At 41.5% G+C, this 27,406-nt stretch overlaps 2 protein-coding genes across 2 annotated transcripts; both read left to right on the forward strand.

Moving 5' to 3' along the window:
* Positions 1-6,602: 6,602 nt before the first annotated feature.
* On the forward strand, positions 6,603-8,116 carry LOC128857745 (uncharacterized histidine-rich protein DDB_G0274557). Its single transcript, XM_054093489.1, has 3 exons — positions 6,603-6,620; positions 6,707-6,774; positions 7,819-8,116. The coding sequence occupies exons 1-3, from the start codon at positions 6,603-6,605 to the stop codon at positions 8,114-8,116; spliced, it is 384 nt and encodes a 127-aa protein (XP_053949464.1).
* A 571-nt stretch (positions 8,117-8,687) lies between these two features.
* Positions 8,688-24,545, forward strand: LOC128859271 (protein pecanex). The gene is made up of 11 exons (XM_054096134.1): positions 8,688-9,730; positions 10,055-10,230; positions 11,964-12,094; positions 12,161-13,141; positions 13,205-16,501; positions 16,577-18,019; positions 18,094-18,254; positions 18,314-18,713; positions 18,780-19,126; positions 19,427-21,877; positions 21,945-24,545. The coding sequence occupies exons 1-11, from the start codon at positions 9,578-9,580 to the stop codon at positions 23,016-23,018; spliced, it is 10,614 nt and encodes a 3,537-aa protein (XP_053952109.1). The 5' UTR covers positions 8,688-9,577; the 3' UTR covers positions 23,019-24,545.
* Positions 24,546-27,406: the final 2,861 nt, after the last annotated feature.

Here is a 27,406-nt window from a genome sequence, read left to right on the forward strand (position 1 = left end):
AAATCTAAAACGCGGCCATCCGGCATCGTATATTCTAGGTATGGTACGCTAGATGGCCGGAGGACAGAAAATCCTCAGATTCTTCGTCATTGCTAGGTTCTTGATTGGCATCCTGTTCTTCGCTCACCCCTTGAGCTATGTGATACAGACTTTGCTGTTTGACGTCCTGCTCCTCGCGTTCCTCCTGCACAGTGTGATACAGCCTTTGTTGCTTCCGTGGGAGATTTTCAGACCTCGCACTACGTTTAAAAGGATTGGGTCGATTGATATAATTTACTTTGCGTGTCTGCACTGAAGGATCAACCTCCATCCTCTCAACTGGCGGACGCGACGTGGAACTTTGGATGTCATCTCTTGAAAAAGGACGATAATTTTTTGGGTATTGTGTACGCTGCTCTTGACCGTGCCATGTAGGTTTTGGTGGCAATTGTGGAGGTTTGATCCTATTTGGGGAGTAAGGGGTGCTCGGTAAGTTGTTTATGGGCACCACCACACGATTGCTAGCCGTGGAAGAATGAATTGCAAAATTTCTAAAGTCGACGTTTTGGATCTCTAAGCATGCCGAGTAAGCTTCCGGCAAATGTTTTAGGACGCTGTATAAGCATCATTCTCGACATTTCCCCATTCAACCCGCGTATGAATACGTCTAGCGCACGGTTGCGGTAAGTTTCAACTAAAACTCTTACTGTTTCGTCCGTGTAGGACTCGGTTTTTATCTTGTTAATAATGAGAGAGAATTGGTGATTCACCTTCGCGTAGAATTCATCAATTCTCATTCCCTTTTGCTGAAGTTGATGCAACTGGTGCTCAAGGGTGCGAATATCCCTTTTATCTGCATAGTGCAGAGAAAGGCACTCTTTGATTTTCGACCAGTTGCTATCGAAAATGTTATACGAAATTAGTGCGGAATCAGCAGCACCCCTCACATTTTGTCTAATGTGCTGTAAAAATGCCCGATATAGGGGCTTACCCCTCACGACCTCGAAGTCCGAAAGGATGACTTCTACCGAGTGCACCCAGGACACGTAGTGGACAGGATTCCCATCAAAAATCTGCAGCTCCTTGACACAGTCAGGGAGTCGACTGATGTCCCTTATGTCGGCTTCCGTTTTAGGGGCTTGTGGTACCATCTCTTCTCTGGGTTCCGTCTGGTCATTGGCGGTTGGTGTAAACATCCTGGAGCTTATTGAGTCCAGGCGGGATACCCGTCTTTCGATAGTGTTCATTTTATCAAGCAGGGCGTTAACTGCACCCGTTAAATTTGTTACCGTGGCCCTCAAATCTTCCATCTTTAAAAGAAAATATAAAAGGAAATGCTTAAGTCAACTTACGCAAGGATACACTCTAGTTTCATCAGCGCCTTTATTGTATGTTCAGCGTATTGTGGCTCTCCTTGGCCTTACGCCCTATGATCCTTTAATATTTGCTGAGCAGGTTTATCAAAAACCCTTTTTCACTTTTTAAATTTTTCCAATCGATTTTTTATTTATTGTTTGTTATTATTTAATACACTTTCTTTTATTTCATCCACTCCCACTTTTAACACTCCTGGGTCCCTGCTCGGGCGCCAGTTACGGACTTTCAGTCCGTTACACTAAAAAAAATTAAGAGCCAGCTGCCCAGGAAAGAAACACTTATAATTCTTTTAATAGCTCACAATTATTTTTATTCTACACAAATTACTTAATCTAATACAGCTAACCCGGAACCCGTCTCAAACTCCACTAACTGGTCGTGGTGACGGTCGCTTACTTTACACCTTCATTCCCCAGCTGCGGCGCAGTCGTTGTGTAATTTGTCTGAGACCGGACTTGGCCTTGACTTCCCACGGGTGCACTATTGAATGTAATTGTGCAACAGGTAACGTCTCCTGTTACGTTGCATTGTGAAATTGAAATATGCTGACACTGCGGCACGTGTAGCGAGCAGCCGTGGGAGCAGTGGGAGCGTCGCAACAAATGCGACTGCAGCGTGTTAACTTGTATATACAGTAGATTCTGTTTTTATGCGGTAGATACGTTCCGCAAGAAACAGCATAAAAAACAGCATAAAAAAAGCTACCAGTTCTATAGTAAAACTATAGATACGTTTCAAATGCTAAAACCGCATAAATCTGAAATAATGTAATAAAATCGCATAAAAAAGGGCACTAGTCCCATATTATTACTATAGATACGTTCCATAGACCGCATGAATCTGAAATAATTAAATAAAATCGCACAAACAAAATATTGTATTTTTGAAAATTATGTCTTTATTTAAGAAACGTCAGAATCGAAAAATAAATTTACGGCAGAAATAGAATCAGACAATACCCACATGTTGCGCATTCGTTTAGGATTTGGCGTAAAATCACTTTCGTCACTTGAGGAAATTTACACGTCTGATCTAGATGGTTATGCAAGCGGTTCCATCTTGTAGGGTTAGCATTTCTGATGTAATCTGTGATGAGTTTTTGCTTAGCTGGTTTAGAATTTTGTTTTTATGTACAATTCCCGATAGGTCGACATGCATTTTTTAATTTAAAAAAAAACCGCACTATTTCAAAACCGCATAAAAAAAGCCGCATAAAAACAGAACCAACTGTATATGTATGTGTTTGCATAAATATATTTTTTTATATAAATAACTTGATTACTTGTTTTTTTTTCATTACTATTTTTAATATTTTTATATATTTTCTCCCTACATTTCACGCATCATAAAATGAGTCATGTGACTTAATTATTCATGTTTTTAGGTTTTTTATTTTTACATTTGTTTTTATTATTTTTAATTTTTTTTATTAATTTTTGTTTCACATACTTTTTTAAGTTTTCTCAGCCTCATATTTCCCTTATCATAAAAGCAGCTTCCAAGTCACGTGACTTAATTATTAATTTTTTGAATTTTTATTTATTTTTTAATTTAATTTTATAATTAAAAAAATTATTAATTTTTTTATATATTTTATTTAATTTTATTCTGCTTAAAATTTCACATATCAGGAAATTAGGGTGACTTAGTAATTTTTTTCCATTCCATTTGTGGAAAAACATCAAGACTCGCACCACAAATAGGAGGAGGGGCTCGGCCAAACACCTAACAGATGTGTATGCATCAATTATTTATTTTTTTATTTTTAATAATTTTTTTGTAATTACTTCTTTATTTGTTTTTATTATTTTTAAATTTTTTTATTACTTTCTTACATATACCTTTTTTTAATTTTGTTCTGCCTCACATTACACATATAGTATGTATCAAGAAATTAGGATTAAGTCACCATTTTTTTATTTCAATTTTTTTAATATATTTTTTCCAAGTCACATATATTTTTTTATTTGCTTTTGTTTTACACATTTTCTCTCTGTCTCTCATTTCTTATAAGGGGAATGTGTAAGAGTCCGCAAATCACTCATTTCAAATGACCCGAAGTAAAAGCCAATTTAGGAAAAATATAATTGTACGTACAAGAACTTAATACATACTTAAGCAAGTCAGCAAGCAAACACAAAAGTTTGAAAGAACCGAAACCAAAGCGAAAAAGAAAGAAAATTAAGTTTCATACACATTTTTTTTATTTTATTTTATTTCGCCTTTTTGCTTAACCGCTCCGCTTGAGCAACTTGTTTTCTTTCAAACAACACTTCAACACGCTTCATAATACAACTGCTACAACAAGCATAAGCAGAAAAGCGGCTCTTCAACTAAGTGCTTGTTGTTCTTGTGTTTTGATTGATGTTTATTTTTGACAACTCGTCTGTCTGCCCGTGCCTTCATCCTCTTTGTTCTGCACAGCACTTGGAAAAATTCAATGAAGTGTAGCGGCATTGTTGCATGCAACAACACTAAATCTCCATCACCTCTCCTTTGCGGCGTGCTTCTCCCCTCGCGGGCTACTCTAACAAATTAAATAAAAGGTTTCAGTAGCAAGTCGGACAGGTCGCCGGCAATAGGTAATTGAACGCCAATTTGTTGCTGCTTTAATTTGATTGGATTTTATAAATTTTTTTTTGGTTTCTCAATACTGTTTGCTCGCTCAATTCTTGTAGTACACGCGCAGTACAAAAAAGCTGGGTAGGGTGTTGAAAATGTGTTGGAAATTGGCTTTTCTTTCAACATTACCAGCACTTTTCCAACTGAAAACAAAAGACTTAAGGTGCGAACTTGGCAGCGCATTTGTCCTCGTTGTATTGAATGAGTACTTGTCATGTTTGATATATGTAATTATGCACTTACACACACATATGTATACGTAATAGGATCACTTAACCTTGACATCAATGCTTTTATTTGGAAAGCAAAGCTGGCATGAAACTCGAGTGGCCATTAAATGGGCTTCATGAAGAGCAAAACCGAAACACTTTCCGGTTCTTTTTGACATAGGTTAGATGATTGCCCGCAATCTTTCCAAAGGCCACTGACTTCATTTCAAACGTAACTTTTGCACTTAATTTCTTTGAATTATCGGACAATTTTACTTGTCTTATTCGTGATTTTTGCTAGATTTCAATATTTTCAAAAGCATGATTGATCGAGTGCATGCTGAGCCTTAATATTACACCAAGCATTCGACCCTCAACTAAACAGGGGGTGAAGTCATTCTCGTTCGATCTCAAGCTTATGGCAATAAAGTAGATGAACCTAACCGAGGCTTTTCGTATCGCATGAGAGCGCCAAGCTTGCCATCTCGCCCATGAATGCAATCCTCAGGGATTCTAAATGGCTGTTATGAGGGGATTCTCTGTGCTTTCTGCATAATCAGCCACTTTTTAAAAGAAAAGTGGCCACGAAATCAATAGCCAATAGAGAACTTATAGCTTTGGTAAGCTTGCCGCGACCTCTTTTACTGAACTGAAAGGCAGAGGTTGTTGTTTTTGTTGTAGCTGTTTACCAGGCTCTGGCAGTACGGTGTAGTCAGTGATCGTCATCGTCTAACTCATCTAACGGTAGGCCCAGGAAACCTACTGTTAGGTCCAGAGGGAGAGGTCTGGTAAGTGATACTTTCACATGCCGGACATATATGTACATATATTGAGTATGTCGAAGTGCGATTCTGGATAAGTAGAAGTTTAACCTGTTACAACATCCAGACCGTAGTTGAGCCAAATTAGGCGGCTCTAACGAAGTATTTGAAGCTTTTCGTCTGCAATGGGTAGTGGTTGGACTTCGAAAACGACTTTGCCCAAACAAAAGTATGGCTCCGGTTTGGGTTTGATCTCTAGTCGCTTACTTCTCTCCCTCGTTGAACAATTGTTTGCTTGGAGCTTCATCCTACCACTGCGACCACATTGGCAGCGAATGAAATCAGGTGCCACGGTTTCTTAAGTAGAGTCAGACTTGCCCTCCTTTCTCACGTCACGACATATCTTCATACTGTAAGCTCATTGTCAGGCACCCATGTTCCGACTGTCACCATCTGAAAAACAAAAGCTTGCCCAGAAAGGAATAAACTGCGTCGTTACAGAGTGCATTGCATATCGAAGACTTGGCAGTGGTTTGTTGCTTAAGATTACTTGGATTTCCACAAAAGTGCTTACAATCTGAGGTATTACCAGCCCTGAGTCTACATATTTTAATCCTACTGTCGAGAGTTGGTATTCCAGGTTTGTTGCCTTTGTAATGTTGCATTTTTACTACAATTTTTTGATATCCGATGATTTTTTAAAATTACTATTTTTTCGCTTGAAGTTATAAGAAAATTATTTTTCAGCCATCTTTATTTTCTCTTTTTTATTATAAAAATATTATTAATTTTCAAGCACAAACAAGATTGTCTACAAAGTATATAACTAATGTGTTTTCCATTAATTTATTATTATTTCCACACTATTAACGGGTTAAGTGCTAAACAGTTGGCGGCGCTCTCCCCGCCTTTCTTCTGTGTGCATATTAATGGCATTGGGCTACACATATGTGCATCTATGTGTGAGTTTTCGATAATATTGTTCCGTTTACAATTTAATTTAATTATTTAACAAAATCATTTCCGCTGACTGACTTTCATGCAGGCTTATAGGCTTCCGCTTAGAAAGACAACAATAAATAGCCAAAGGAAAAAACTTATTAAAATGAAGAAGTAAATTTAAGAGCCAATATTTTTGTGTGCAGTGGAATAAAAACAAAATTATGAAATTGCAAAAAAATTATAAACCAAAAAATATAAAAATTCGCTGCTCAAAATACACCCACCAGCGTAACTGCACTACTGATTCACTTGGCTGCGCATGCGCTGGGACGATTACGTTACATAGCGTCGTTCGCAGCTGCTAGTGCTGGTGCCAAACCTCCACACATGCATACCCACGCACATACACACTTAAACGCAAGCGTTACATGCCAGTCGAGTGAAGGAAGCGAAAATCGTCCGAATTCCATGTTTTCTGGCGCTCCACTTTAGCAGCCACCCCCCACATCCATCTACTTCTCTCTTCCTACGCTGTACCGTAATGCGAAGTTATCCGCATTGCTGTTTGCATGTTATAAAAGTCTTTAGCCAACTGGGCCAACACTCATTTCTCAGTCTCATAGCAAAGCGTGCGTACCGACATTAAACGGACGAGGCAAAAAATACCTCTTCCTTCTCGAGAAAGTGTTACAATTTTACAAACGTATCAAACATGAATCGAAGGCATATGGTAAGACGGAAATAAATTTTTTATAGCGATTTTCGATCAGTAATTCGAGTAACTTTAAATAAATCTATCGTAATCTCTCTATGTAGCTCCCCAAAGTGATCATCATTGTGGGTGTATTACTGCTCCTGCTGTGCACACAAAGCGCGGATGCTAAGTAAGTGCAAACACCAGAGTGAAAGAGATAGGGTCAGAGGTCAAATGCAGCATCTGTTTAAAGCATGCGACAAGGCGAACTCAAAAAATGTTATTGCAGTAGTACAAAAGCAAAATTTAGATAGATTTGGTTTTTGCAACTTTGGGGATTAAATGTCAAAATCAACTGATTATTTTCCTTGGATTCTAGAAATTCTAAGAACTTCATTCAGGATGTGAACAAGAACAAGAATTCAGAATGTAGCAGAAAGCTTTGGCATTCAAACAAGCAAAACGAAAGAAAAAAAACCAAATCGGATGTTCCACTTTGAATGAATTCGCTATTCGCCGAATTATTTACCACTTCCTTATTGTTCTGAACAAGTGGAACAAGAAATGAGGAAGTACGCGACACAAATTCTATAACACTTCCCAAGGATAACTTCGGTTTAGAACCTGATTTGTTTTGCTTTTTTTATTGCAATTTGGTGGGTTTAATGTCAAAGAGTACTGCTTATTTGTTGTCAGATCGGTTTTTTTATATACTCATAGAAATTTTGGCAATCAAACCACCAACTTGTAAAAGCAAAATATGATATATGTAAATGTTGTTATTGCTCTATCGACGTCGCCTACTATGAATTTGTCTTGCCCCCATCAAACTCATACGGCTTCCTTTAACATCTCTCATTAGATCTCAGCTCAAACTTTCGCTCGAGTATCTTACACTGTCCTCTCCTGCACAGTTGTCTAAAGAGCCAATTAGAGGCATCATAACTATAAAGTATTTCCATTACTCGTGGCGTAAACTTAAAAAGCTGATATTGAAGTCGAAATAAAAAAATCAAAAAAGATTGATTTTCCACTAAGTCAATAAATTTGTTTTCCTTCATTTCAAAATACCCGTCAAATGCTTCATTCAGTAGATACCTACTGTTATGGTTATGGCTATGACGTTTGGTATGGCTGAACTTCCTCGGGTCTCTCGCCAAAGCAGTTCAATTGACTTTTCCACTATTTTTGCTTGATTTTTATCTCACTTGTTTATCTCTTTCTTATTCTCCAGCGGCCATCAGAAAAAGAAAAAAGTCACAATCCATGTACCAGTTCACAAGAAAATCGAGAAGCATACACATACCGTTATAAAACATATACATCATCATCACAAGCCGATTGTCATCAAGGAAGAAAAAATCATACACGAGGAACATCATCCGATCATACACAAGGAGCATATCTCGCACGAGCATAAGCATCATCATTCGGAAAAGCACGAGCATGTACATCCAATTATCGAAGAAGAGGAAGAGCATATACACCATCACCACCAATACGAACACTTGGAAGAGAGCCATGAGAGTTGAGCACAGTATAAGAGAATCAAATAGAGCCATGAAAAGTGATTTTAAAAAAGCCACATGGGAAAGTAAAATTTGGGAATTGGTGTAAAAAATTGTTTTAAGTACAAAATTTAAGTTGTAAATATTCTATGCAATTTCTAGACCTCAATTTAATCTTTAGAGTCAATAAATGGTAAAAATATAATTTAAAGCTATTATAAAAATTTGTTTTTAAGTTTATGTATTAGGTAGAGCCATCTCGAAGCTTGTCAAAACAAAATTAAATACGATTCTTAGGAATTTTCTAGTAAAATCTGCGCTACCTGCAGGACTCCGATTTATAACTAGTTGAGAATGTAAAATTAATTTCTACCCGTATTTAGAATATCAGCCTTTACATAACTACATAAATATTTTATTGTATTCATTCATTCATTCATTTATTGCCCAAAATCGTTTTAACTTACTTTATTGTATGCAATCTGTAATCACTCAATTTCTAATAAGAAGACCAAAAGCTACTTACTTCATTGTGAATGTTAATTTTCTTTCATATAAAGAAGCAGCATTATTGGCACTGATTTTGACGTTTCATTATTGAGAGAAATTCAACGCGAAAAAATAAAGGAAAATTTTCACGCGAAAAAATCTAAGATTGAGAATTTGAATAGAATTGCCCAATCAATTAATTGATCATTGATATCACCCACTATCGTGTCGTAAATCGATATAAAAATGGAACAAAGTGCAAATAGAGATAAAATTAAGCTGAAACCTTGAAGGAGCTGCATCCGTAAAAAAGTAAAATAAGTGAAGAAAGCGCAGCAGCGAACAGGAAAAAGTGTAGCTAATAAAGGCCACACAATAAAAAAACAACAGCGTTGAAAAGCATTTAGTGCCAATGAAGTGAAATTTTTGCAATAATAAAAAGGAAATAAGTGGTGAAGTAGTGGAAGAGAAACATCCCGTAATCAACGTGTCGCAGTGGCAGCGGAGGACAAACAACATATTTATTTTTTCGATACGACGTCAGCAGAACCTGCCTAACGGTGGAGTTGCGGTCGCTGTTACGGAAACCATATACGTTTCCTGTTTCCACATTTCAACAACTATTTTTTATTTGTGCGTTTGACGCGTATAATTTTTGCCGTTGAAAGCTTCAAGGCTAACCCAGTCGCCGTCGTCGTTGCATTCAGAAAGCAGTCGTCTTCAACGCAATCATCGTGGTCGTGGTCGTAGTCGTTTGCAGCGCCAATCAAAACCCACACCGCTGCCCCTCACATCCGAACAGCTCATCCATTGCACACCTGTGTCGTACGCACGCTTTCACAAAACACAACGTCGCACCATCACGCCACCCAAAATTACTGCTGCTACCGCACGCGTTCGCATGTACGTGTGCGTTTTGTTTGGCACGCGCAAAGTGGACGTCTTTGCCCCCACTGCACTTGGGCAGGTCGTATAGGAGATGCCTGTTAGTTTGCCATGGGTTCACAAACCTTGGAGATATTGCGCCAGGGCGTGTGGGCCTCGCTGACCGGTGGCTGGTTCTACGATCCGCATCAGGGCGTATTCTGTAATGTGGTGCACCTCTATTTGTGGTTGTACCTGCTGTGTTCACCATTTGTTGCTTATCTGGTATGTAATTTGGCCAGCACAACGATTGGCATTGATGTCAGGCGTCGACGCAGCAAGCGAACAGCAGCGTCAAGGCAGCATTGTGCGTCACGAGCAAAATGCGTTGCATGCACAACAATCAAACAAAACAGTGACGAGTGTGAAAAATCTTGCCGGCTGTTGAGTATTTGCATGCAAACGCGCCTGTGTCAAAGACTACTGCACTTGAGCGGCGCGTCGTACACATATTAAGCTGCTGTCGCCGCTTTTGTCGCACCTCCAATTGCCACATATGTAAACTAATTCACACGTATTTGTTTTAATTTATACTATTTGATGTTCCAGTATTTCCCAAGCACTTGGCTAACATGGTGTATTTACTGCACGCTTACAAGTCTCACCATATTGTTGGTGAAGCTAGCCAATATGGCGCTGCATCGGCTCTACGATCGGGCCCAAACCATGTCGGAGGCTAATCTCAAGAATCCATTTTTCAAAATTACCAAGGAAACGGAACCACGGTGAGTTTGTCACGGAAAGAGGTGTAATATGTTGAAGACTTTGTGTAGTGAGAACGAAAGGCTTGGTCAGGTAGGGAATTTAATGAAAAGATACCCGTTAGTAAATTTGTGGAGAAACTTGAAACAACAATGTCCACTTTGTGATCCTTTATTGTGAAAAATAAAGCGAAAATCAAAATATGTTGTTACATTTGCACGAGGCATTGGGGGCTGGTGATCTACTGAATGGGAATATCTTCTTTTAAATCCAAGTTAATTAAATTAAAATCTGAGTTGATGTGCCCAATTTTTTTGGAAAATGCTGTCAAAATCAAAACAACCTTGGCTGATAGAAATTGCGGTTCGTTTCGGTAACGTAGACTCGATTGTCTTTGGGGGAAATAACACTGAAAAAAAGGTGGTGAATGAAGGTTTTGACGCAATTCGTATCGTACCGAGATATGTGAAAATGTCGTGCCTATACCTATGGGATAGAGGCGTTTTTGTTGTAGCAGCTTTTTAGCAGGCGTGAGGTATCCCTTTTGAAACAGCATAAAACATTCCTAAGAAATGTTGCTGCTGAACGGAGAGTCCTTGGCGGGATTTAAGTCCTGGTGGTGTCGATTGTTGAGGGAATACGAATCGGTTGATTATTGATGAACAAAGCTATTAAAAAAAAAATCAAACCAGTCTTGCTCGGAACACCAAAAGTAATAGTAATAAAATAGTAAAATTCTTATACTATAAGTAAATTCGTATAAGTAATAGTAATAAAATAGTAAAATTCTTATATTTGTTCTAACAGTAGACAAAATATGCACGTTTGTTGTTTTTATACGCAAAATTCTAGCAATAAGAGTGTCAATTGTCTTTCAGGCATTCACTCGCTTTCGTATGAGTCATTATTTATATAAAATTTCGCAAAAAACAATTTTTTTATTAAAACAAGTGCGATAATGCCAGACGAATCGGGTCAAAGCTCTCACTTGAGATGACAAAGCAGAAAAAAAATGAAGCGAGTGAGTTCAAAGCCAGAACAAAGCAACAAAAACTAAAAAGTGTATCTAAAGATTTAAAATTTTTTTGAAATGTGCTGATTGGACTTGAACGTTTCTAACAAAATGAGATAAAATCAAGATTGGCTTGGTGTCCGAAATATATATCTTTAATATTAGAATTTGTCGCCGAAAATATTCCTACACGGTCGCCGCCACCTTCTGGCATATGACAGTAGTTTGATGGGTAGTAAGTTTGGCAAGGCTGCGTTTTAAGGCCACAAGGCCACGTGCATTGTTGTAAACACATTCCCATAAAACATCACACACACATTCACACATATTTACACGCTAGTGCAGTACATAGGAAATTCAAATTTGTTTATATAAGTATTTAGATATTTATCTAATGAGGGGAATGTGTTGGAAAGCAGGCGGTTGTGCGAAACCAATGCTGGGATAGGATTATAAACTGTTCGCTGTACGACAAGTGGGCGTGTTCCTTTACGGATGCACAGGCATATGCAAGTTCGCGTGTAGGTGTGGGGTATGCAGATTACGGAACCACTACGCTGGCAACGCGATAACATGGCATGCTGTTTGCTTATAAACAACAAGCAGCGCGTTAAACAGCACTTTAAAAGCTGCTGCATTATTTGATTTCTAGATCTATTAGTCTTCATATTATTAATATTGCTTTTGTTATTCTTGCCGTTGATGCCCATCTTCTTTTGCTCATTTGTTTTTGTTTGTTTACAGTGAGAATGAGACGGGCATAGAAATGAAAGTGATGCGCAATGATGGATCACACAATTCTGTGGAGCAGGCCATAAACGAGGCCAGTGAGGAGAACAGCATGATGTCCATGGAGAATGTGAATAGCATAATTGGTGACTGGAGTTGAATTTTTTAACGAAAAATTTACACTAACAAAGTATTTATTCCATTTCATGCAGACCTCAAAGTGGACGTTCATCGTAAAAATAGCTCCGAGTCCATTGAAATGCTATTCTATCCACCCTCCCTCGTCTCGGGCAATAGTCAGCAGGATCAACAATCGCTCGCCGGCTCTGTAAGCGTCACAAAATCCATACGTTCCACAACTGCACCAACCGCTGGTGGCCTCAGCGTCTATCCGGAGCACGAAAGCGAACATATGAACACCAATGATTCGGTTACACTCCCCAACACCTCCTTAACGTCCGGCGGCAGTAGCACTACAGCACGCCACCTGCCACACCTACTGCGCAAATCATCGGAAGAATTTAAACGTCGACATCAACGACGTCGACTTGAACGCCAGGGCAGTCTTGATGCCACAGCTGAGTCGTGTCTTGCCACAAAGCTCATACGCAATCAATCGGATACGATTGCGACCAGCGTCGGTTCAGCACGCAACGAAACTTTTTTGCATCCACAATGCGGGCAAGCCGCTGGCGCTGTGGTAGGCAAATCAAGCTCAGCATCGAAGATGGCCAACAGCACTGTAGGAACAGCTGCACTTCGCACTGCCGCACAACGAACTGCCACAACGACTACTACAACAACAACGCTCACGCTCACAAACACATACGCGGCACTTACTGCAACAACGAATAAGTCGACTTCCGTTGGTAGTGGTGGTGTAATTGGCAACCCTGGTTCAAACGCACCCGCATCACTGTCGTCTGCCAAAAATACGCGCCTGCAGCGTCACCGCAGCTCGGAGACGCATGATGAGCGCGTCAAACAACAAAATCGCCTCTTCCTGCCCATCCACCACGAACATCAACCTCATCACGTGTCCAGCGGCGCAAGTAGTAGCAGTGCGCTGACCGCAATCGGTGGCGATATTCTGGATGGTGATGAAATGGAGTTGAGTGGTCTTGGCGGCAGCGCGAGAGGCATGTCGGGACATGTAGACACGCGTGTGCGTGCGCTGCAATCGTGGATCTTAGGTAGGTTCAAAATGAAAATTTTTAAGTGACATTCTTCATTTAACAATTTTTGACTCCTAACAGGTTCTTCATCTGATGTATACATCGAAGACGACAGTTATACGAAATCCGATTTCGGCATTGAACAACTCGACGGACGAAATGCCAATCGCGCTGCCTTCTTACTCCAGCAACAGCAACCTTTCAACTCACATTACCCTCATCATCAGCCACAGTTCTACCGCGCACCGCATCTCCACCACCACCATCATCATCATGGCGTCGCCAACATACGCAAAGACTCAAGCAGCACCATGTCGGCGCTTCAGCTGCCCATAGGCAATGTCAAGGCGGGTGCTGGTAGCAGCGGTGGCAGTGGCATGAAGAGGCGACGACATTCCAACGCTACCGCGCTATATAAAGGTGGCGGTGGGGGCACCCCGAACCATGCGCACTCCGCCGCTTTGGCTGCTGCTGCTGCACTGGCTTCCGGCCATCAGCCGACTGTACGACGCATTAAGAGTGCCGCGCTCGAAATCTCCTGTCCCCGCCCCTCAGTATCGAATCTCAGCCCACACCCGAACAGCGTCGAAGCAATTAATGGCCAGCAAATGATCAAAAATCCACAATCAGCTTTACTACCGCCGCCCAGTAAGTGTTTGGTGCGTAATCCGCATTTGAATTTGTGCCCAAAGTTCGGTGGTAGCTTTGGTGGCGCGAGTAGCAGTAGTGGAGGCAGCAGTAGCTTCAATTTCGGCACAAGTGACTCGACCACGGCGCTCATTGAACCTGTGTCGCCTATTGTAGAGCAATCGGATGAGCGCGCCTCATCACTGGATGTAGAAACGCAACGCAGTAATTGCGTGCTCGAACTCAACGATGGCGATCTGGATGACTGTGACGATGAGGACGAGGAAGAAGAGGAAGACATTGAGGAGGGGCAGGAGGAAAACGATATAGAGATGGACGATGACGATGACAATGTTGATGACGAAGTGGATGATGTACCGATGGGCCGCAGACGCAAAGCGTTAGGGTGCCATCATCACAGCGTCGAATCTGATGTGGGCAACATACTAGCCGATGACGACGATGAGGTGGACAACGATGAAGATGATGAATTCAAAGACTTTGATGACGACTTGGAGCACGGAATTAGCGCGGAACTGAAACCCGCCATGTGCGAAACACTGCCCGTCGAGCAGCCAAAGACGGATTTCACGGATGATTTCGACCACATACTCAACGGGCTGGAGCAAATTCAAAAGGACTTAAAGCGCTCGGCGGCAGAGAACAATCGCAAAGCACATGTTTATGCCCCCGATAGTGAAGATGATATAGATGAGCCTGCGGCAAAGCAGCGGCAGTCGCTACGCTCGCCGTCGTCGCGTGCAACTGTCGCGCATGAACTGGACGATGAACAACCGTCAACTTCGCAAGCGTTGCGTCAGCGTCTACATTCCACCGACTCGGAGACGGACAACAATGGTTCACGCTCGCCGCTGCTTAGTGGTAAATCTTGGCAGCACACAAATGCCAAAAGTAAGACGGCGGAACAGGACATGTACATGGAAATTGCAGCGTTACAAAAGCACAAAAATCTGGCTGGACATCACCTTGGTGCAGGCGCTGGCATGCCACAACATGCCTACGAAATACGGCCGCAGCATGCCGCGCGTGGGGAAGGTGACTCCGGCTGCCCCTCCAGCGACTGTGAGCAAGTGAGTGCCAGCTCGAAGGACATGCTGCTCTCAGGCATGGAAGGTGCTGTAAGCGTTGCGCCATCAAAAGTAAAAGTGGAGGCGCAGAGAGTGAAGAAAGATTTGGACGAAAGCCTAGAATGTGGTAAAAGGCCGACGCCAAGCGTTGTTGGTAGCTCCAGTGCCAGCGGAAATGGCAAGAATCTGGGTGCGATACCAAAAGTCGTAAAGTACCGCGAGGTAAATGAGACGTTGCATGGTAGTAGCGCTAGCTCTCAACTGCACAAACGACGAGGTGGCAGTAGCGGCGGCCACAGTGTGAATACCGAAATGTCTCTGGTACCATTCAACACACAGCATAACACCACTTCGAAAGCTGCCTCACGCACCTCCTCCTCTACATCCTCGCGCAGTATCAGCGCAGACTCCTTCTCCGCGGACATACACAAAATGCTTTGGCTGATGACTGAGCATGGTAGGCCTGAAGGCGCACAACCAGGTATTAGCACGGCAAGCGGCATGTCAACAGGTGCGGCGAATGCCGGCGGTGGTGGTTCAACCGCGCCCGCTAATATGTCCAGCGCGCACTTCCAGTTCTATCAGGATGCCATACAAGCGCTAAATACCTACCCGGCCACCTCCACAGATGGACTCTCGTTGTCGGAACGAATGTATTACCGCGACAAGGGGCGACGGAACTCGAAACAAATATCAGAGCCGGGTAATTCCTCTATCGGTGATTACTCACAAGTGCATGACTTGCAATCGGCGCAGCTGAGTAGCCAATCAGGTGCGACGGCAGCACCCATACGCAGTCTACATCCGCCTCTCGGCGTAGTGGTCGCTTCGTCATCACTGAACGCGCGCACTGTATATAACGGCGCGGGCCTTTCGATACAGGGACTCATCAATGTGCTAAACGACGAGGGCCAGCAGCGTTCGTCCCAAGCGCGCTCTGGCAGTGGCAGCAATACCACTGGCGCCGGCGCTGCCATACTCAACATGGATGGCCATCACATTGAAAACTACTGTGACTACTGGCGACCTGCCTGCATGCTGTCAACCGAAAAGCCTGTAGCGCCTAAAAGCTTCTACAAGTACCGCTTCAAATGTTGCGGAATGAAACATGAATTTAAAATCTCAATGGATCGGCTGGAGTTGTTGGCGCTCTTCGATCGCGATCTGCATTGGCTGCATATAGTGTTCGCGGTAGTGCTGTGTGCGGCTGTTGCGTACCTCGGGGCCACCATACTCCAATTGGGCTACTACAAAGACTTGTGCGCGTTCCTCTTTTGCGCCGTTATAGCGAGCGCGCAATATTCGTTGGTGAAAAGCGTGCAACCGGACGCGGCGTCACCGATACACGGCTTCAACAAAGCAGTGGCTTACTCGCGCGCAATTTACTTCTGCATATGCAGCGGAATACTGCTGCTTTGCGAGCGACTTAAGCGAGATTATGAAGAGCAGCGCGAACCGCCGTCAGAGTTAGACTTTTTCGGCATACGCTATTCGCCAATGGTGTTGACCGCGGCTGTGTTGCAGTTGATGTACGTATTCCTACTGTGCTTCCCGATAATATTTTCGTTGGGACTTTGTCCGCAGATCAATACCTTTCTGATGTATTTGCTGGAGCAAATTGATATGCATGTTTTCGGCGGAAACGCAGCGGGTAGCCTCTTGGGTAAATTCACTGACTTTAGAGAGTAATATTTGTCTTGTTTGGCATTTCTAACGCTTTTGTATGTTTCCTTTGTAGGAGCCTTCCTGTGCGTACTTCGCTCCATTTTTGGCGTCATGCTGCTCTATGGTCCGCTCTATAGCGCCTTTGCCGAAGGTCGTGGAACGCAATTCATTGTATTCTCGCTCTTTTGCGCTATACTCGTCCCGCTCGGTTATCATCTTTCGCGCTCTGCCAGTGACTTCAGCCACATGTGGGCGCTCATCAAGAACTGCATTGTCAGCACCTATCACGATGATGACGATGATGATGAGCTAAGCGCCGCCACCATTAATGGCAGCGCGGCGAGCAGCCAGAAAGTAACCACAAATACAACGCTTAAAGGGCGCACGAAAAGCGCGAGCGCGCGCGCTAATGAACAAATCGAAATGTCGCCGCTCGATGATAAACTGACAGCGGAAATGAGTGAGCGCGCAGAGATCGATCACACAAATCTCGAAATGGAACGCAAGAGCAGCAAATCGAAGGCATCTTCGTTAGAGAGCAGCAGTCAAACGCTTGCGAAAACCCTGTCCAGCAACAAGAAGGGTATGACAACTTCGAACTCATATGTTTCGGTGGCGAACGGCAGCGCGACTGGTAGCGGTGCACTTGTTACTGGCACGGAGAGCGCACACGAAGCGGCGCCAATAATAGAAAATGATGGCGGCGCACGATTATTAGAAACTGAAGCAACAGATGTGGCAACGATAGCAACTAATGCAGCAAACATGGCTAATGGCGTAAAAGAGCCGCCGACTCACCAGTTGCTTACAGCGTCGATGGACTCAACTCCAATACAACTGCAGCAAACACAAAAAGCTATTTCTCCAGCGCCCGCTGAAGCAGACCTAGACGTTGAGGAGAACCCACAAGCGGCGGATGAGGATGACAAAATGTCCAGCTCTTCTACCACTAACCCAGGTGATATGTCGACGCTCACGGCTGGTGGCGTGTGCGCCGATGTGGAAGAGGCTGCTTTAACGACGAACGCCGGCAACCCAAATACAGACAACGATAGCGACTCACCCGATCCGCTGCCCAAAAAGCTGCAAGCAACTGTAAATATGCGTCTCAAGAACGATCTTGTGGTGACCACGCTGCTCGCGGTAATCGTCTTCGGTCTGCACTGCAGCACCGTCTTCACAGTGCTGCAGCCTGATCTCAACATTGTGCTTTACGCGTTCACGGGTGGGCTGGGACTGCTGCTGCACTACATAATACCGCAGATGCGTAAACATATGCCTTGGCTGTGCTTCGCGCGACCAATATTGCGTCAGAAGGAGTACGGACAGTTCGAGGTGTCGCATGCGTCGAAAGTGATGTGGTTCGAGAAGGTCTACATCTATTTTTGTATGCTAGAACGTAATGTGATGTTCCCATTGCTGGTGATTTCGGCGGTGACGGCGGACGCGCAAATAATTGCCAACAAATTCGGCATTGCATGGGGTACGCTGGTTGTGGCGGTATGCGCGCTGAAATGTGAGTGTGAAGACGCGAAATCTTTTCGTAGACAGTTGATTATTATTTTGCGTTCTTGTCCTTTCTTTCTTCAGTGGTTCGTAACGCCTACTCTGACCCCACAAATCAGTACCTAATTGTGATGTTCACCGTTTTGTTCTTTCGCTACGATTTTGCATTTGCGAGTGAAACGTTTCTCATCGATTACTTTTTCATGTCGTGGGCCTTCCGCAAGTGCTGTGATTTTCTCTTAAAGGTAAATTTATCTTCTGTTTTTTCTCATTGCTCTCTATATTTAACTTTCCCTTCGCACAGCTACAATTCATAGTTACCTATATCGCGCCCTGGCAAATCACTTGGGGCTCAGCATTTCATGCTTTCGCTCAGCCTTTCAGCGTTCCGCACTCTGCCATGCTTTTCCTGCAGGCCGGCGTCTCTGCCATACTCTCAACGCCACTCAATCCCTTCCTCGGTAGCGCCATTTTTCTCACCTCGTACGTGCGTCCGATTAAGTTCTGGGAACGAGACTACAATACGCGCCGCATCGATCATTCCAATACGCGCTTGAGCTCACAGCTGGAGCGCGATTTGGGCGCGGATGATAATAATTTGAATAGCATTTTCTATGAGCATTTAACGCGTTCACTCCAGCATTCGTTGTGCGGCGATCTGCTGATGGGTCGATGGGGCAATGTTAATCAGGGTGATTGCTTTGGTGAGCTGTCTGAATATATTAAATCTGCTTTGTGTATTAACTGATTTTATTCTCTCCCGTTCTCAGTACTCGCCTCGGACTACCTCAACTGCCTGGTGCACATCATTGAGCTGGGCAATGGACTTTGTACCTTTCAAATGCGTGGCTTGGAATTTCGTGGCACCTATTGTCAGCAACGCGAAGTGGAGGCCATCACAGAAGATGTGGAGGATAACGATGGTTGCTGCTGCTGTGATCCTGGGCACTTGCCGCGCATGCTGAGCGTGAATGCAATGTTCTCCACGCGCTGGTTGGCCTGGCAAGTGGTGGCGGCTCAATATGTGCTCGAAGGTTATTCGATTTCGGATAATTTGGCGAGCGCCACGCTACAGGTTTTCGAATACCGAAAAGTTCTCATCACCTACTACATAAAGGTAAGTGCGGCCAGTATTTATGTTAGTTGCGCTTAAAATTTAATATCCACGACTGTGAGTATGCGGCAAATTTAGTCTTAACACACGTCTACACTTCTCAAATGACTTATGAAATGGAGAGCTGAAAGGGTTCTCTGCATCACGCTCTTCTCCATAAGAGCCTAATGAATTGGGAGGTGCTAATTACCTATAGAGCTCAATGAGAGCCCTGCCTCTTGCTCTATTTACTATTCTCCGCCCCACACTCTCCCTACACTAATTTCCTTGCATTAAAGATATTTTATTTTTAATTATTTCCAGAGCATCATCTATTATGTTATTAAAAATCCCAAGCTCGAGCAATGGCTCGCCTCGTCGCCCATACAAGAGGCCCTGCAGCACACACTTAGCCGTCAATTTGTCGATCTCGATCCAATTTTCAACTACAATCTCGATGAAGATTTCGACTTTCGTGCTGTTGGCATCACCCGCTCCAGTTTCTGTTACGTCTACCTCAGCTGGATTAACTACTGCTACGACAAACGCAAAGAAATTCAGAATCCCACAGCAGCCACAGCCTCGGCGCCTACTATGGCTAACACTGCTGCCAGTGCACCACCGCCGCCACAGACACCCACTAACAACACCAGTAACGCTTACAACGACTCGAAGAGCACGCCAAATCTCTCCACCACCACCACAACTACGGCAAGCAAGTCACAGTCTCAACAACAGTTGCGCACACATCCGCAGAAAAGCGCGACAATGAGCGGCAGTACAACGATTAACTCGTCGGAGCACATTGCCATTTCGCCTTCATTTGCCAATATTTCGAGACAAACGTCGGAGTCGGCACCGGGTCTAAGTGGTGCTGGCCTCTCGTTAGGCGGCGGCTACATGTCCACCAGCGGAGCGCATGCGCCGCTCGACAATAGTTTTGCAAATAGTGCCGCGACAGTAGGTGCGAGCATCTCAGCAACAGCTAAAATGCCCACATTAGGACAACAAATGCGCGGAAAGGCAGGAACTGGTGCAGCCCCGCCAAAAACACTACGTAAAGAAGCTTCACCTACCGCTGCCACGGCGTCTAACATGTCCAATGGCGGCCCAGAACGCGCGGTTTCAGAGGAGCCCAGTCGCCCATTGTTGAAGCTAAAAGTACCAAGCGTGACGAAGGACTCTCCAATAGTCTCGCTCTGCTTAGCATTAGGACTGTTGGCGCGACGTTCGTTGGCCAATGCTTCGCACAGCTCACTGACAGGGGTGGAATTCTTTTTGCACGGCTTGCATCAACTCTTCAAGGGTGATTTCCGCATACAGTCTCCTCGAGATGAGTGGGTTTTCGCTGACATGGAGCTACTGCATGCAGTTGTGGCGCCCGCGGTGAAGATGGCACTGAAGCTGCAGCAGGATCACATCTCGAACCCAGATGAGTTCCACTATCCAGATGCGCTTTATGAAGCGATCGACACCTGCGCCAAGGATTTGGTAATATCACACGAGGCGGATCCGGTGTGGCGCAGTGCGGTGCTAAGAGGGGCTCCGAATTTGCTCGCCTTACGGCATGTGATGGAAGATGGTTCGGACGAATATCGCATTATAAGGCTGACCAAGCGCTTTCTCAGTTTTCGTGTAATCAAGCTAAATCGTGAATGCGTGCGCGGCCTATGGGCGGGGCAGCAGCAAGAGCTCATCTATTTGCGCAATCGCAATCCCGAGCGCGGCAGCATACAAAATGCCAAGCAGGCGCTAAGGAACATCATTAATTCCAGCTGTGATCAACCTATCGGTTACCCCATATACGTTTCCCCGCTTACCACTTCCTACGCGGACACAAACGAGCAACTCTGTAAAGTCATCGGCGGCGCCATCACACTTGAATCGATCAAATCGAACGTCCTGGATTGGTGGCATCGCATACGTGAGCGCTGTCGGCAAGGCTGCAGCTCTGGATCGGCGATGGAAACCTCTAACCTTGGTATAGGTGCCGCCGGCGGCATGGGTAGCGCAACAGTTGGTAGCGGCGAATCGGGTGGAGAGGTGGCGCCTATCTACATTTCAGCACCGCTGTACAACACACTCACAGTGGGCAGCCTCTTCAGCTGTCGTCCAGTGCACGGCGTTACAGTGCCAACCAGCATCGGGGGTAGTCTTGGTGCGCAGTTCGGCAGCGATGGCACGGTGGTGACACCTCTATGGCGCTGTCCTGTGGTAACTGCAAAGCCAGCACTGCTCGCCGGTCTGCTGAATCGTGAACGCGAGCAAGAGCACGAACGAGAGCGTGAGCGAGAGCAGTTGCGGGGTGTTGGCATACGCGTGTCGCATTCGCTGTCACGCGCCGAAAGGGAACGCCGCGTAACACTGCCAATCGCCAGCACCAGCAGTGGTGGTACCAGTGTTGCAGAAGCCAGCAACAGCGCAGCAACAACCACAACCAAGTCGGCAGAATCTGCGCGACAATTGGAGCCACATAGTAGAACTGGTGGTGAGTTGCAGCCCAGTAGCAGCAGTCCACGCTACACAAAGATGTCCAGCTCTTCGGGTAGCCTAGGTATTGGCAGCATTATTACAACGCCGGGTGACTATCCGCGCAAGTCGAAGGGCCCCATTAGTCTGACAGCGGCCGCAGCGTTGGCAGCGAACGAACGCAGTGGCGTGCCTGAGATGTGTGGAAAATCCAACAGCACTGATATGGTTGCATCTTTGGCGGCCGCGGGCCATGTGCCACGTATTGGGTTGTACAAAAAAGTCGTCATAATCGATGACTTCGAGGTAAAGTAAAAAAGTGAACTAAAAAAATTGCATGTAACAGTTTCGTCTATTCGAATTATCACTGCAGATCTTCGATCGTATTGATGTGGGGCGCCGCTTCAACATGTTTTGGCCCAGCGAGGAGATGCGTGCCAAGGGTGGGCGGTCTGCCTGGAAAGATTGGTTGCCCTGTATCGGCATGGTCGGCTATGTAGTCCACTTCTGGATGCCTGGTCATCGCGACATACTCTTTCGTTCGCCTTTCAGCCGCGTAGTATACTTGGTTGCCATGAATGGCTACTACGTGCCAGTCGGTGAGTTTGGTGTACGCGAATACGATCCCGAGCGTGACGGCGATGACGGTCTCAGTGAAGAGGAGGAAATGGCCACTGCTGCGGCGGGTGTTTTGGTCGCGATGCGCGCCGTCAATGCGCGACGTAGCTCTGTGCAACATGAGCTTCACGAATTGGATGAGCTGCAACAAGAGCGCGAGCGTGTGCGCGGAGAGGGTTTGACACCAATACTAGGCAGCAGCCTCGAATCGCCGACCTCGCATCTGATGGGCAGCAGCGTACAAAGTGGCGTTGGCGCAGATGTGGACGCCTATACTGACGACGATGCAAAGGCCGAGGGTGGTGCAGCGGAGGACGCCAGCGCTACCATAAACGAAATGGCAAGCGTTAGTGGTGTAACAGCAACAGCGGTGGCGGCGGCAACGGCAGCTACTTTGAGTGGCGCCAATGTGAAAATGCGTGCCGTGAGCAGCAGCAGCTCCGAAGATGAGGCCGAGCTGCTCAACTACGAAATGCAGCGACGCGAGCAATTCTTTAATATGTGGAAGCTAATGTCGGAGCACAAAGACGCCGAACTGAAGGAGGCGGAAAAGGCAAAACGTGAAGAACGCGCGGAGGAAAGCCAGGAGCGTATGCAGGGTGAAACGGAGACAACAAAAGAGGCCGGAGCGGACGCTACTACGACGCCAGAGGCTGGAACGGAGACAGGGGCAGCGCCTAATAATGCGGCAGCAACAACGCCTGGCAGGAAGAGAGAGATGGAAAAGAATAAGGAAATTTCTGAAGCGGGCGCAAAGGTCGAGGAACAAGGCGAAACTTATGTGGCGCAGTTGGAGCAGGACTCGCTGCCAGAATGCAGCGACGTTTAGCAGCAACTGTGGATAGCATATTTAATACGCTTCGTTTGTTAAATGTTGGGCTAAGAAAATTAAAGGAAACTGACTGATTCACGTCTTTCGGTAGAAGTCGCAGCAGCCCTTACGGGCGTTGTGCAGAAAAGAGAGTTTAAAAATTAAAAAAGTTGTTGAATTTAAATGCTGAAAGGCACCTGCAGTTGGCAGCCTATAAAAGCAGAAAATAAAAGAGAGAAAAACCCATTTGTACGTAAGATTTACTATGTAATTATAACTGCATATACACACATACATGCATATGAAATAAGACTTAGTTTTAGTTTTAATTATGTTTTAGTTTTCTAATTGTGTAAGGTTGTTGTAATTGTAAGCACAGAATCAAAACAAAACAAAAAGGAGAAAAATAATAAATTTACAAAACTATGAAAAAGCGCAAAATAGGTTAAAATGCATAGCATAATTTAAGTTAGAATTCTATAAGAGCAAGAAGAAAATTAAGAAACAAAAAAAATAATTCATACAGATTAACAGATACATACTCATTCCTAGAGCAATTGCAAATCTTCCTACTGTACCTACGTAATAAGCATAGCGCATACATACATACACACATTTTAACCTTAGCCAGTACGCCAAAAAATGCATAGAACAAAATTTTAAAAGCCAAACATAGGAGCGTTAAAATTATATATTTTTTCTGTTTTATAAACGAGACATGTAATTTAAAATTGGAAAAACTAAAATTGTAGACTCGAACATTCGTATAAAATTATTACATTTTTTTAAGAATATTTTTTTTTTTTTTTGTTTTTTGCTTTATCTGCAAATGTAGCACTGGCGAAGTGAATTAACCTTACTTTTTTGTATTGATGAATTCGTGAATTATAGTTCATAGTTTTACTTTTTTCAGGCAGAGAGACTCCTTTAAAATCGTTCAATGGTCATTTCTCAAAATGTAGCAAAGCTCAATATTATTTTCAACAGTTCTTGTTAAAAAAGTGATGCTAAAAGTAATTTTTTTTTTGTTAAATACATATATTTTTCATACAGATTTAAAGTTACTAGCTCTTAAAAAATTTCAAAAAATTTCAAAAAATTTAGTTTAACGGGTGTCCACTAATTTGCCGCCTTTTACTGGACTGTGCGCCTGAAGTTAATGGGTAAAACAATAGCCTTGAAATTATTTACAAAATTTGTTGCAGAAAAACTTCACAGCGCACAATATAATTTTCAAAAATTTTTAATTATGATTTGGAGAACGATTTTTATTTAAACTTGGAGAAAAAAGGCATATTTTGGAAATATCGCCCCCAAAACAGTCTTTCATACATACGAATATTCGTTTTTATATCCAGTGGATATGAGTTTTTTATTTTTTGTCGCCACCTGTTGAAATTATAAACTAGAATTTTAAATATTTTAGTTTTTAAATTTTTTTCAACAAATATCCTTTTTTAAAATAATTTATTTGTGTGTGCTTGTCTAAAATGTTACTTTTCTTTTTTGCTTTTTATTTTTGTAAATAAATATTTGAATTGAAACTTATAATTCTTTTTTACTTAACTTTTCAAATTTTATTTTTGACCGTCATCCTCAAGCAAAAAAGCAAAAATACATGAAAATCGCATGCAAAGAGCTTTGCTATGAAAGGAGGTATGCACTTCGACCTTCAATTCTATTCAGCATATTCTAGAAAATATTGATTACCCCAAGGCTACAAATATAAAAAAAAAGAATTCATTTTAATTCCATGGCAAAAAATAACATCAAAAATAAATGAAAATAATCAAAATTATGAAAAAATTAATATTTTAATTTTTGGGAAAAAATTTAAAAGCAAAATTTGAAAAGTTAACAGGCTGCTTTTCTGAAATTAGCACCAAAATACTGTCTATTTTTTGTTGCCGTTTATGAATTCCGTTATTTTATTGTTTTTGTTTAAAGAACATTATTTTAGTTTTTGCAAGTTTTTTTTTTGTTCGTTAACTCCGTTTTTTTTTTTTGGTAAATACTTTTCTGTATTTTTAAATTTCTATTTTTATATTTGTTCTTTGATTTTCCAATTTTTTCATTATTGTAATTATTACATTTTTATTATTGGGTTTTTAAATAACTTTTTTGTATTAATTATTTGCTTTCTATTTAATTTTTTTCTTTACTTCAACATCTTTCTGTATTTTATTTTAATTTCATACTTGAAGGTGGTTCATATCCAAAATTAAGTTCCTGCTTTTATATGCATAGATATGTAAATTTTTTTAAATTATAATTTTTCTTATAAATTTGTTTTTATAATTTTTTTCTTTATAATTTTTTTATAAATTTGCTTTATAATTTGTTTTCATTACAATTTTTTTTTTATTATAATTTTTTATTTTATAATTTTTTTCTTATATAATTTTTTTGTTTTTGATTATAATTTTTTTTTTATAATAATATTTTTTTTTTCATTCTAATTTGTTGGTTTTTCGTTGTAATCCTTTTTTTAGAATTTTATTCGTAAAACTGATTACAAGATTTTTTTTCCAACGCGTAATTGTTAAAAGTAAAAAACAATTCTTGCTAAAATAAATTTAGTGGACTTAAATAATTGTGTTTTATGGTAAAACTTGAATTGAAAAATTTAATATGATCTTGAGAATTTGTTTAAACAAATATTATTATTTCGGTAATCCTTTTTGTTGAATTTTTTTTTTTTTCAAAAACCAATACTTAATGAAAATAAAAAATTACAGGAAATTTTAAAGTTTCGAACTAATTTTGTCCTATAATAATTTTCATTGAAGACAGAATAAATGTAAATTTACAATGAAATTATAAATTAAACCGTGTACGAGTTATAAATTTAATTAAAAAAGTTTATGAAAGTTGTAAAAAAATATTATTACGAATTTTAAGAACTAATAACACAGTCCTGCGAGGGTGTTATGACATTTTGAAATTAACAGTTTCAGTTACGTATACGTTGGGTATAACGTCTATTGGCGTAACTGAAACTGTTAATTTCAAAATGTCATAACTTTTTTTTAAAAAATCGTACAATAATTTTAAAAAATGGGTTTTAAAGCTAAAGAGTTGTACTATGCGACCTTTTCGTCGAAAATTGAAAAAAAAAAATTTTCTATCCCAAAAAAAAATTATCAAAAATGGCTAAAATGGCCATTTTTTGACCTTTTAGGCTTCATTTACCAAAAATCCTGACGTGATGGAGCATTTTGAAGGTCATATTCGTTTTCAGCGCATAAAAAACTACAAGAAACAAGTACAGCCATTCTAGAAACTGAAAAAAGTTAAATTTCGCAGGCCTGTGTAATTAACGGCTCTCTAAGTTCACGAAAACAGGCATTAAAATAACAAAATTTTGAATTTAAAAATGGCTTGAAGTGAATAGCTTAAAATTATAAAAGCAAAAATTGTGTGGATTGAGTTGCTTAGAAATAAAAATAGCTAAAAATTATTTAGTTATAAACTAATGCATATAGCACTAAAAACACACTTTAATGTAGTTGACTATGTAAAAATATTTAGTGTAAAAAGTAAAAAAATGCAGACGAAGTAATTTTTCGTTGTTCTTAAATAAGCACAAATAGAAAAAAACCTAGTGAAACCTGCGAAAATAAAAACAAAACTGGGAAAATAAAATCCAAAAAAAAAAATTCATAAAATAAAAAAACAATTAATCAAATTTAAAAGCAGGAAACATTTTTAATATAACACATACAAAATTTTGGTTTGTTTTAGAAATATTTAAAAACAGTTTCGTAACATTTTCTCGAAAATAAAATATTTTGCTTATCTACGAAAAGCTAAAAATACACCACTGTGCATTTGCAATCTAAGTACATAAAAATTTTGTATGTCGAGTGTAAGGAAACTAATTTTAAAACTGGAAAATCTAGAAACGAGAGGAGTTACTGATTGCGATAGAACGAAAGAAAAAAATAAGAAAATATTGGAAAAAGCTCTCATGTTGCCTTAAAATGTTAGACTGATTTTTTCTACACTTTAATTGTAATACACAAATAAGAAATAAAAAAATTAAAAAAGATAAAAAAAACAATAAATAATGCATAATTACATACATAATTACGGATAACTAAAAAACGTTTTGATTACAAATTTGAAAAAATAACCGAAAAAGTAGTGCAGAGGCGTAAAAAAAGTCAGCTGGTGCAAAAACACGCCAAGTTAGTTGAAAAAAGAAAAACAATAAAATATAAAAAACATAATTAAATAAACTTAAAACCACTAAAATACTACTAAATTATAGATATGTATGTATTTTCTTCTTTTCAATAAATTTGTAATTATTTCATTTGTTCAAAACGAAAAAAGTTTAAAAACTAACCAACTAGTTTTTGTAGGCAGAAAAAAATGTTAAAGTAGAAAAATTCAAAAGATTA

Source organism: Anastrepha ludens, chromosome 3 (assembly GCF_028408465.1).
Source record: "Anastrepha ludens isolate Willacy chromosome 3, idAnaLude1.1, whole genome shotgun sequence".
Lineage (NCBI taxonomy): Eukaryota > Metazoa > Arthropoda > Insecta > Diptera > Tephritidae > Anastrepha > Anastrepha ludens.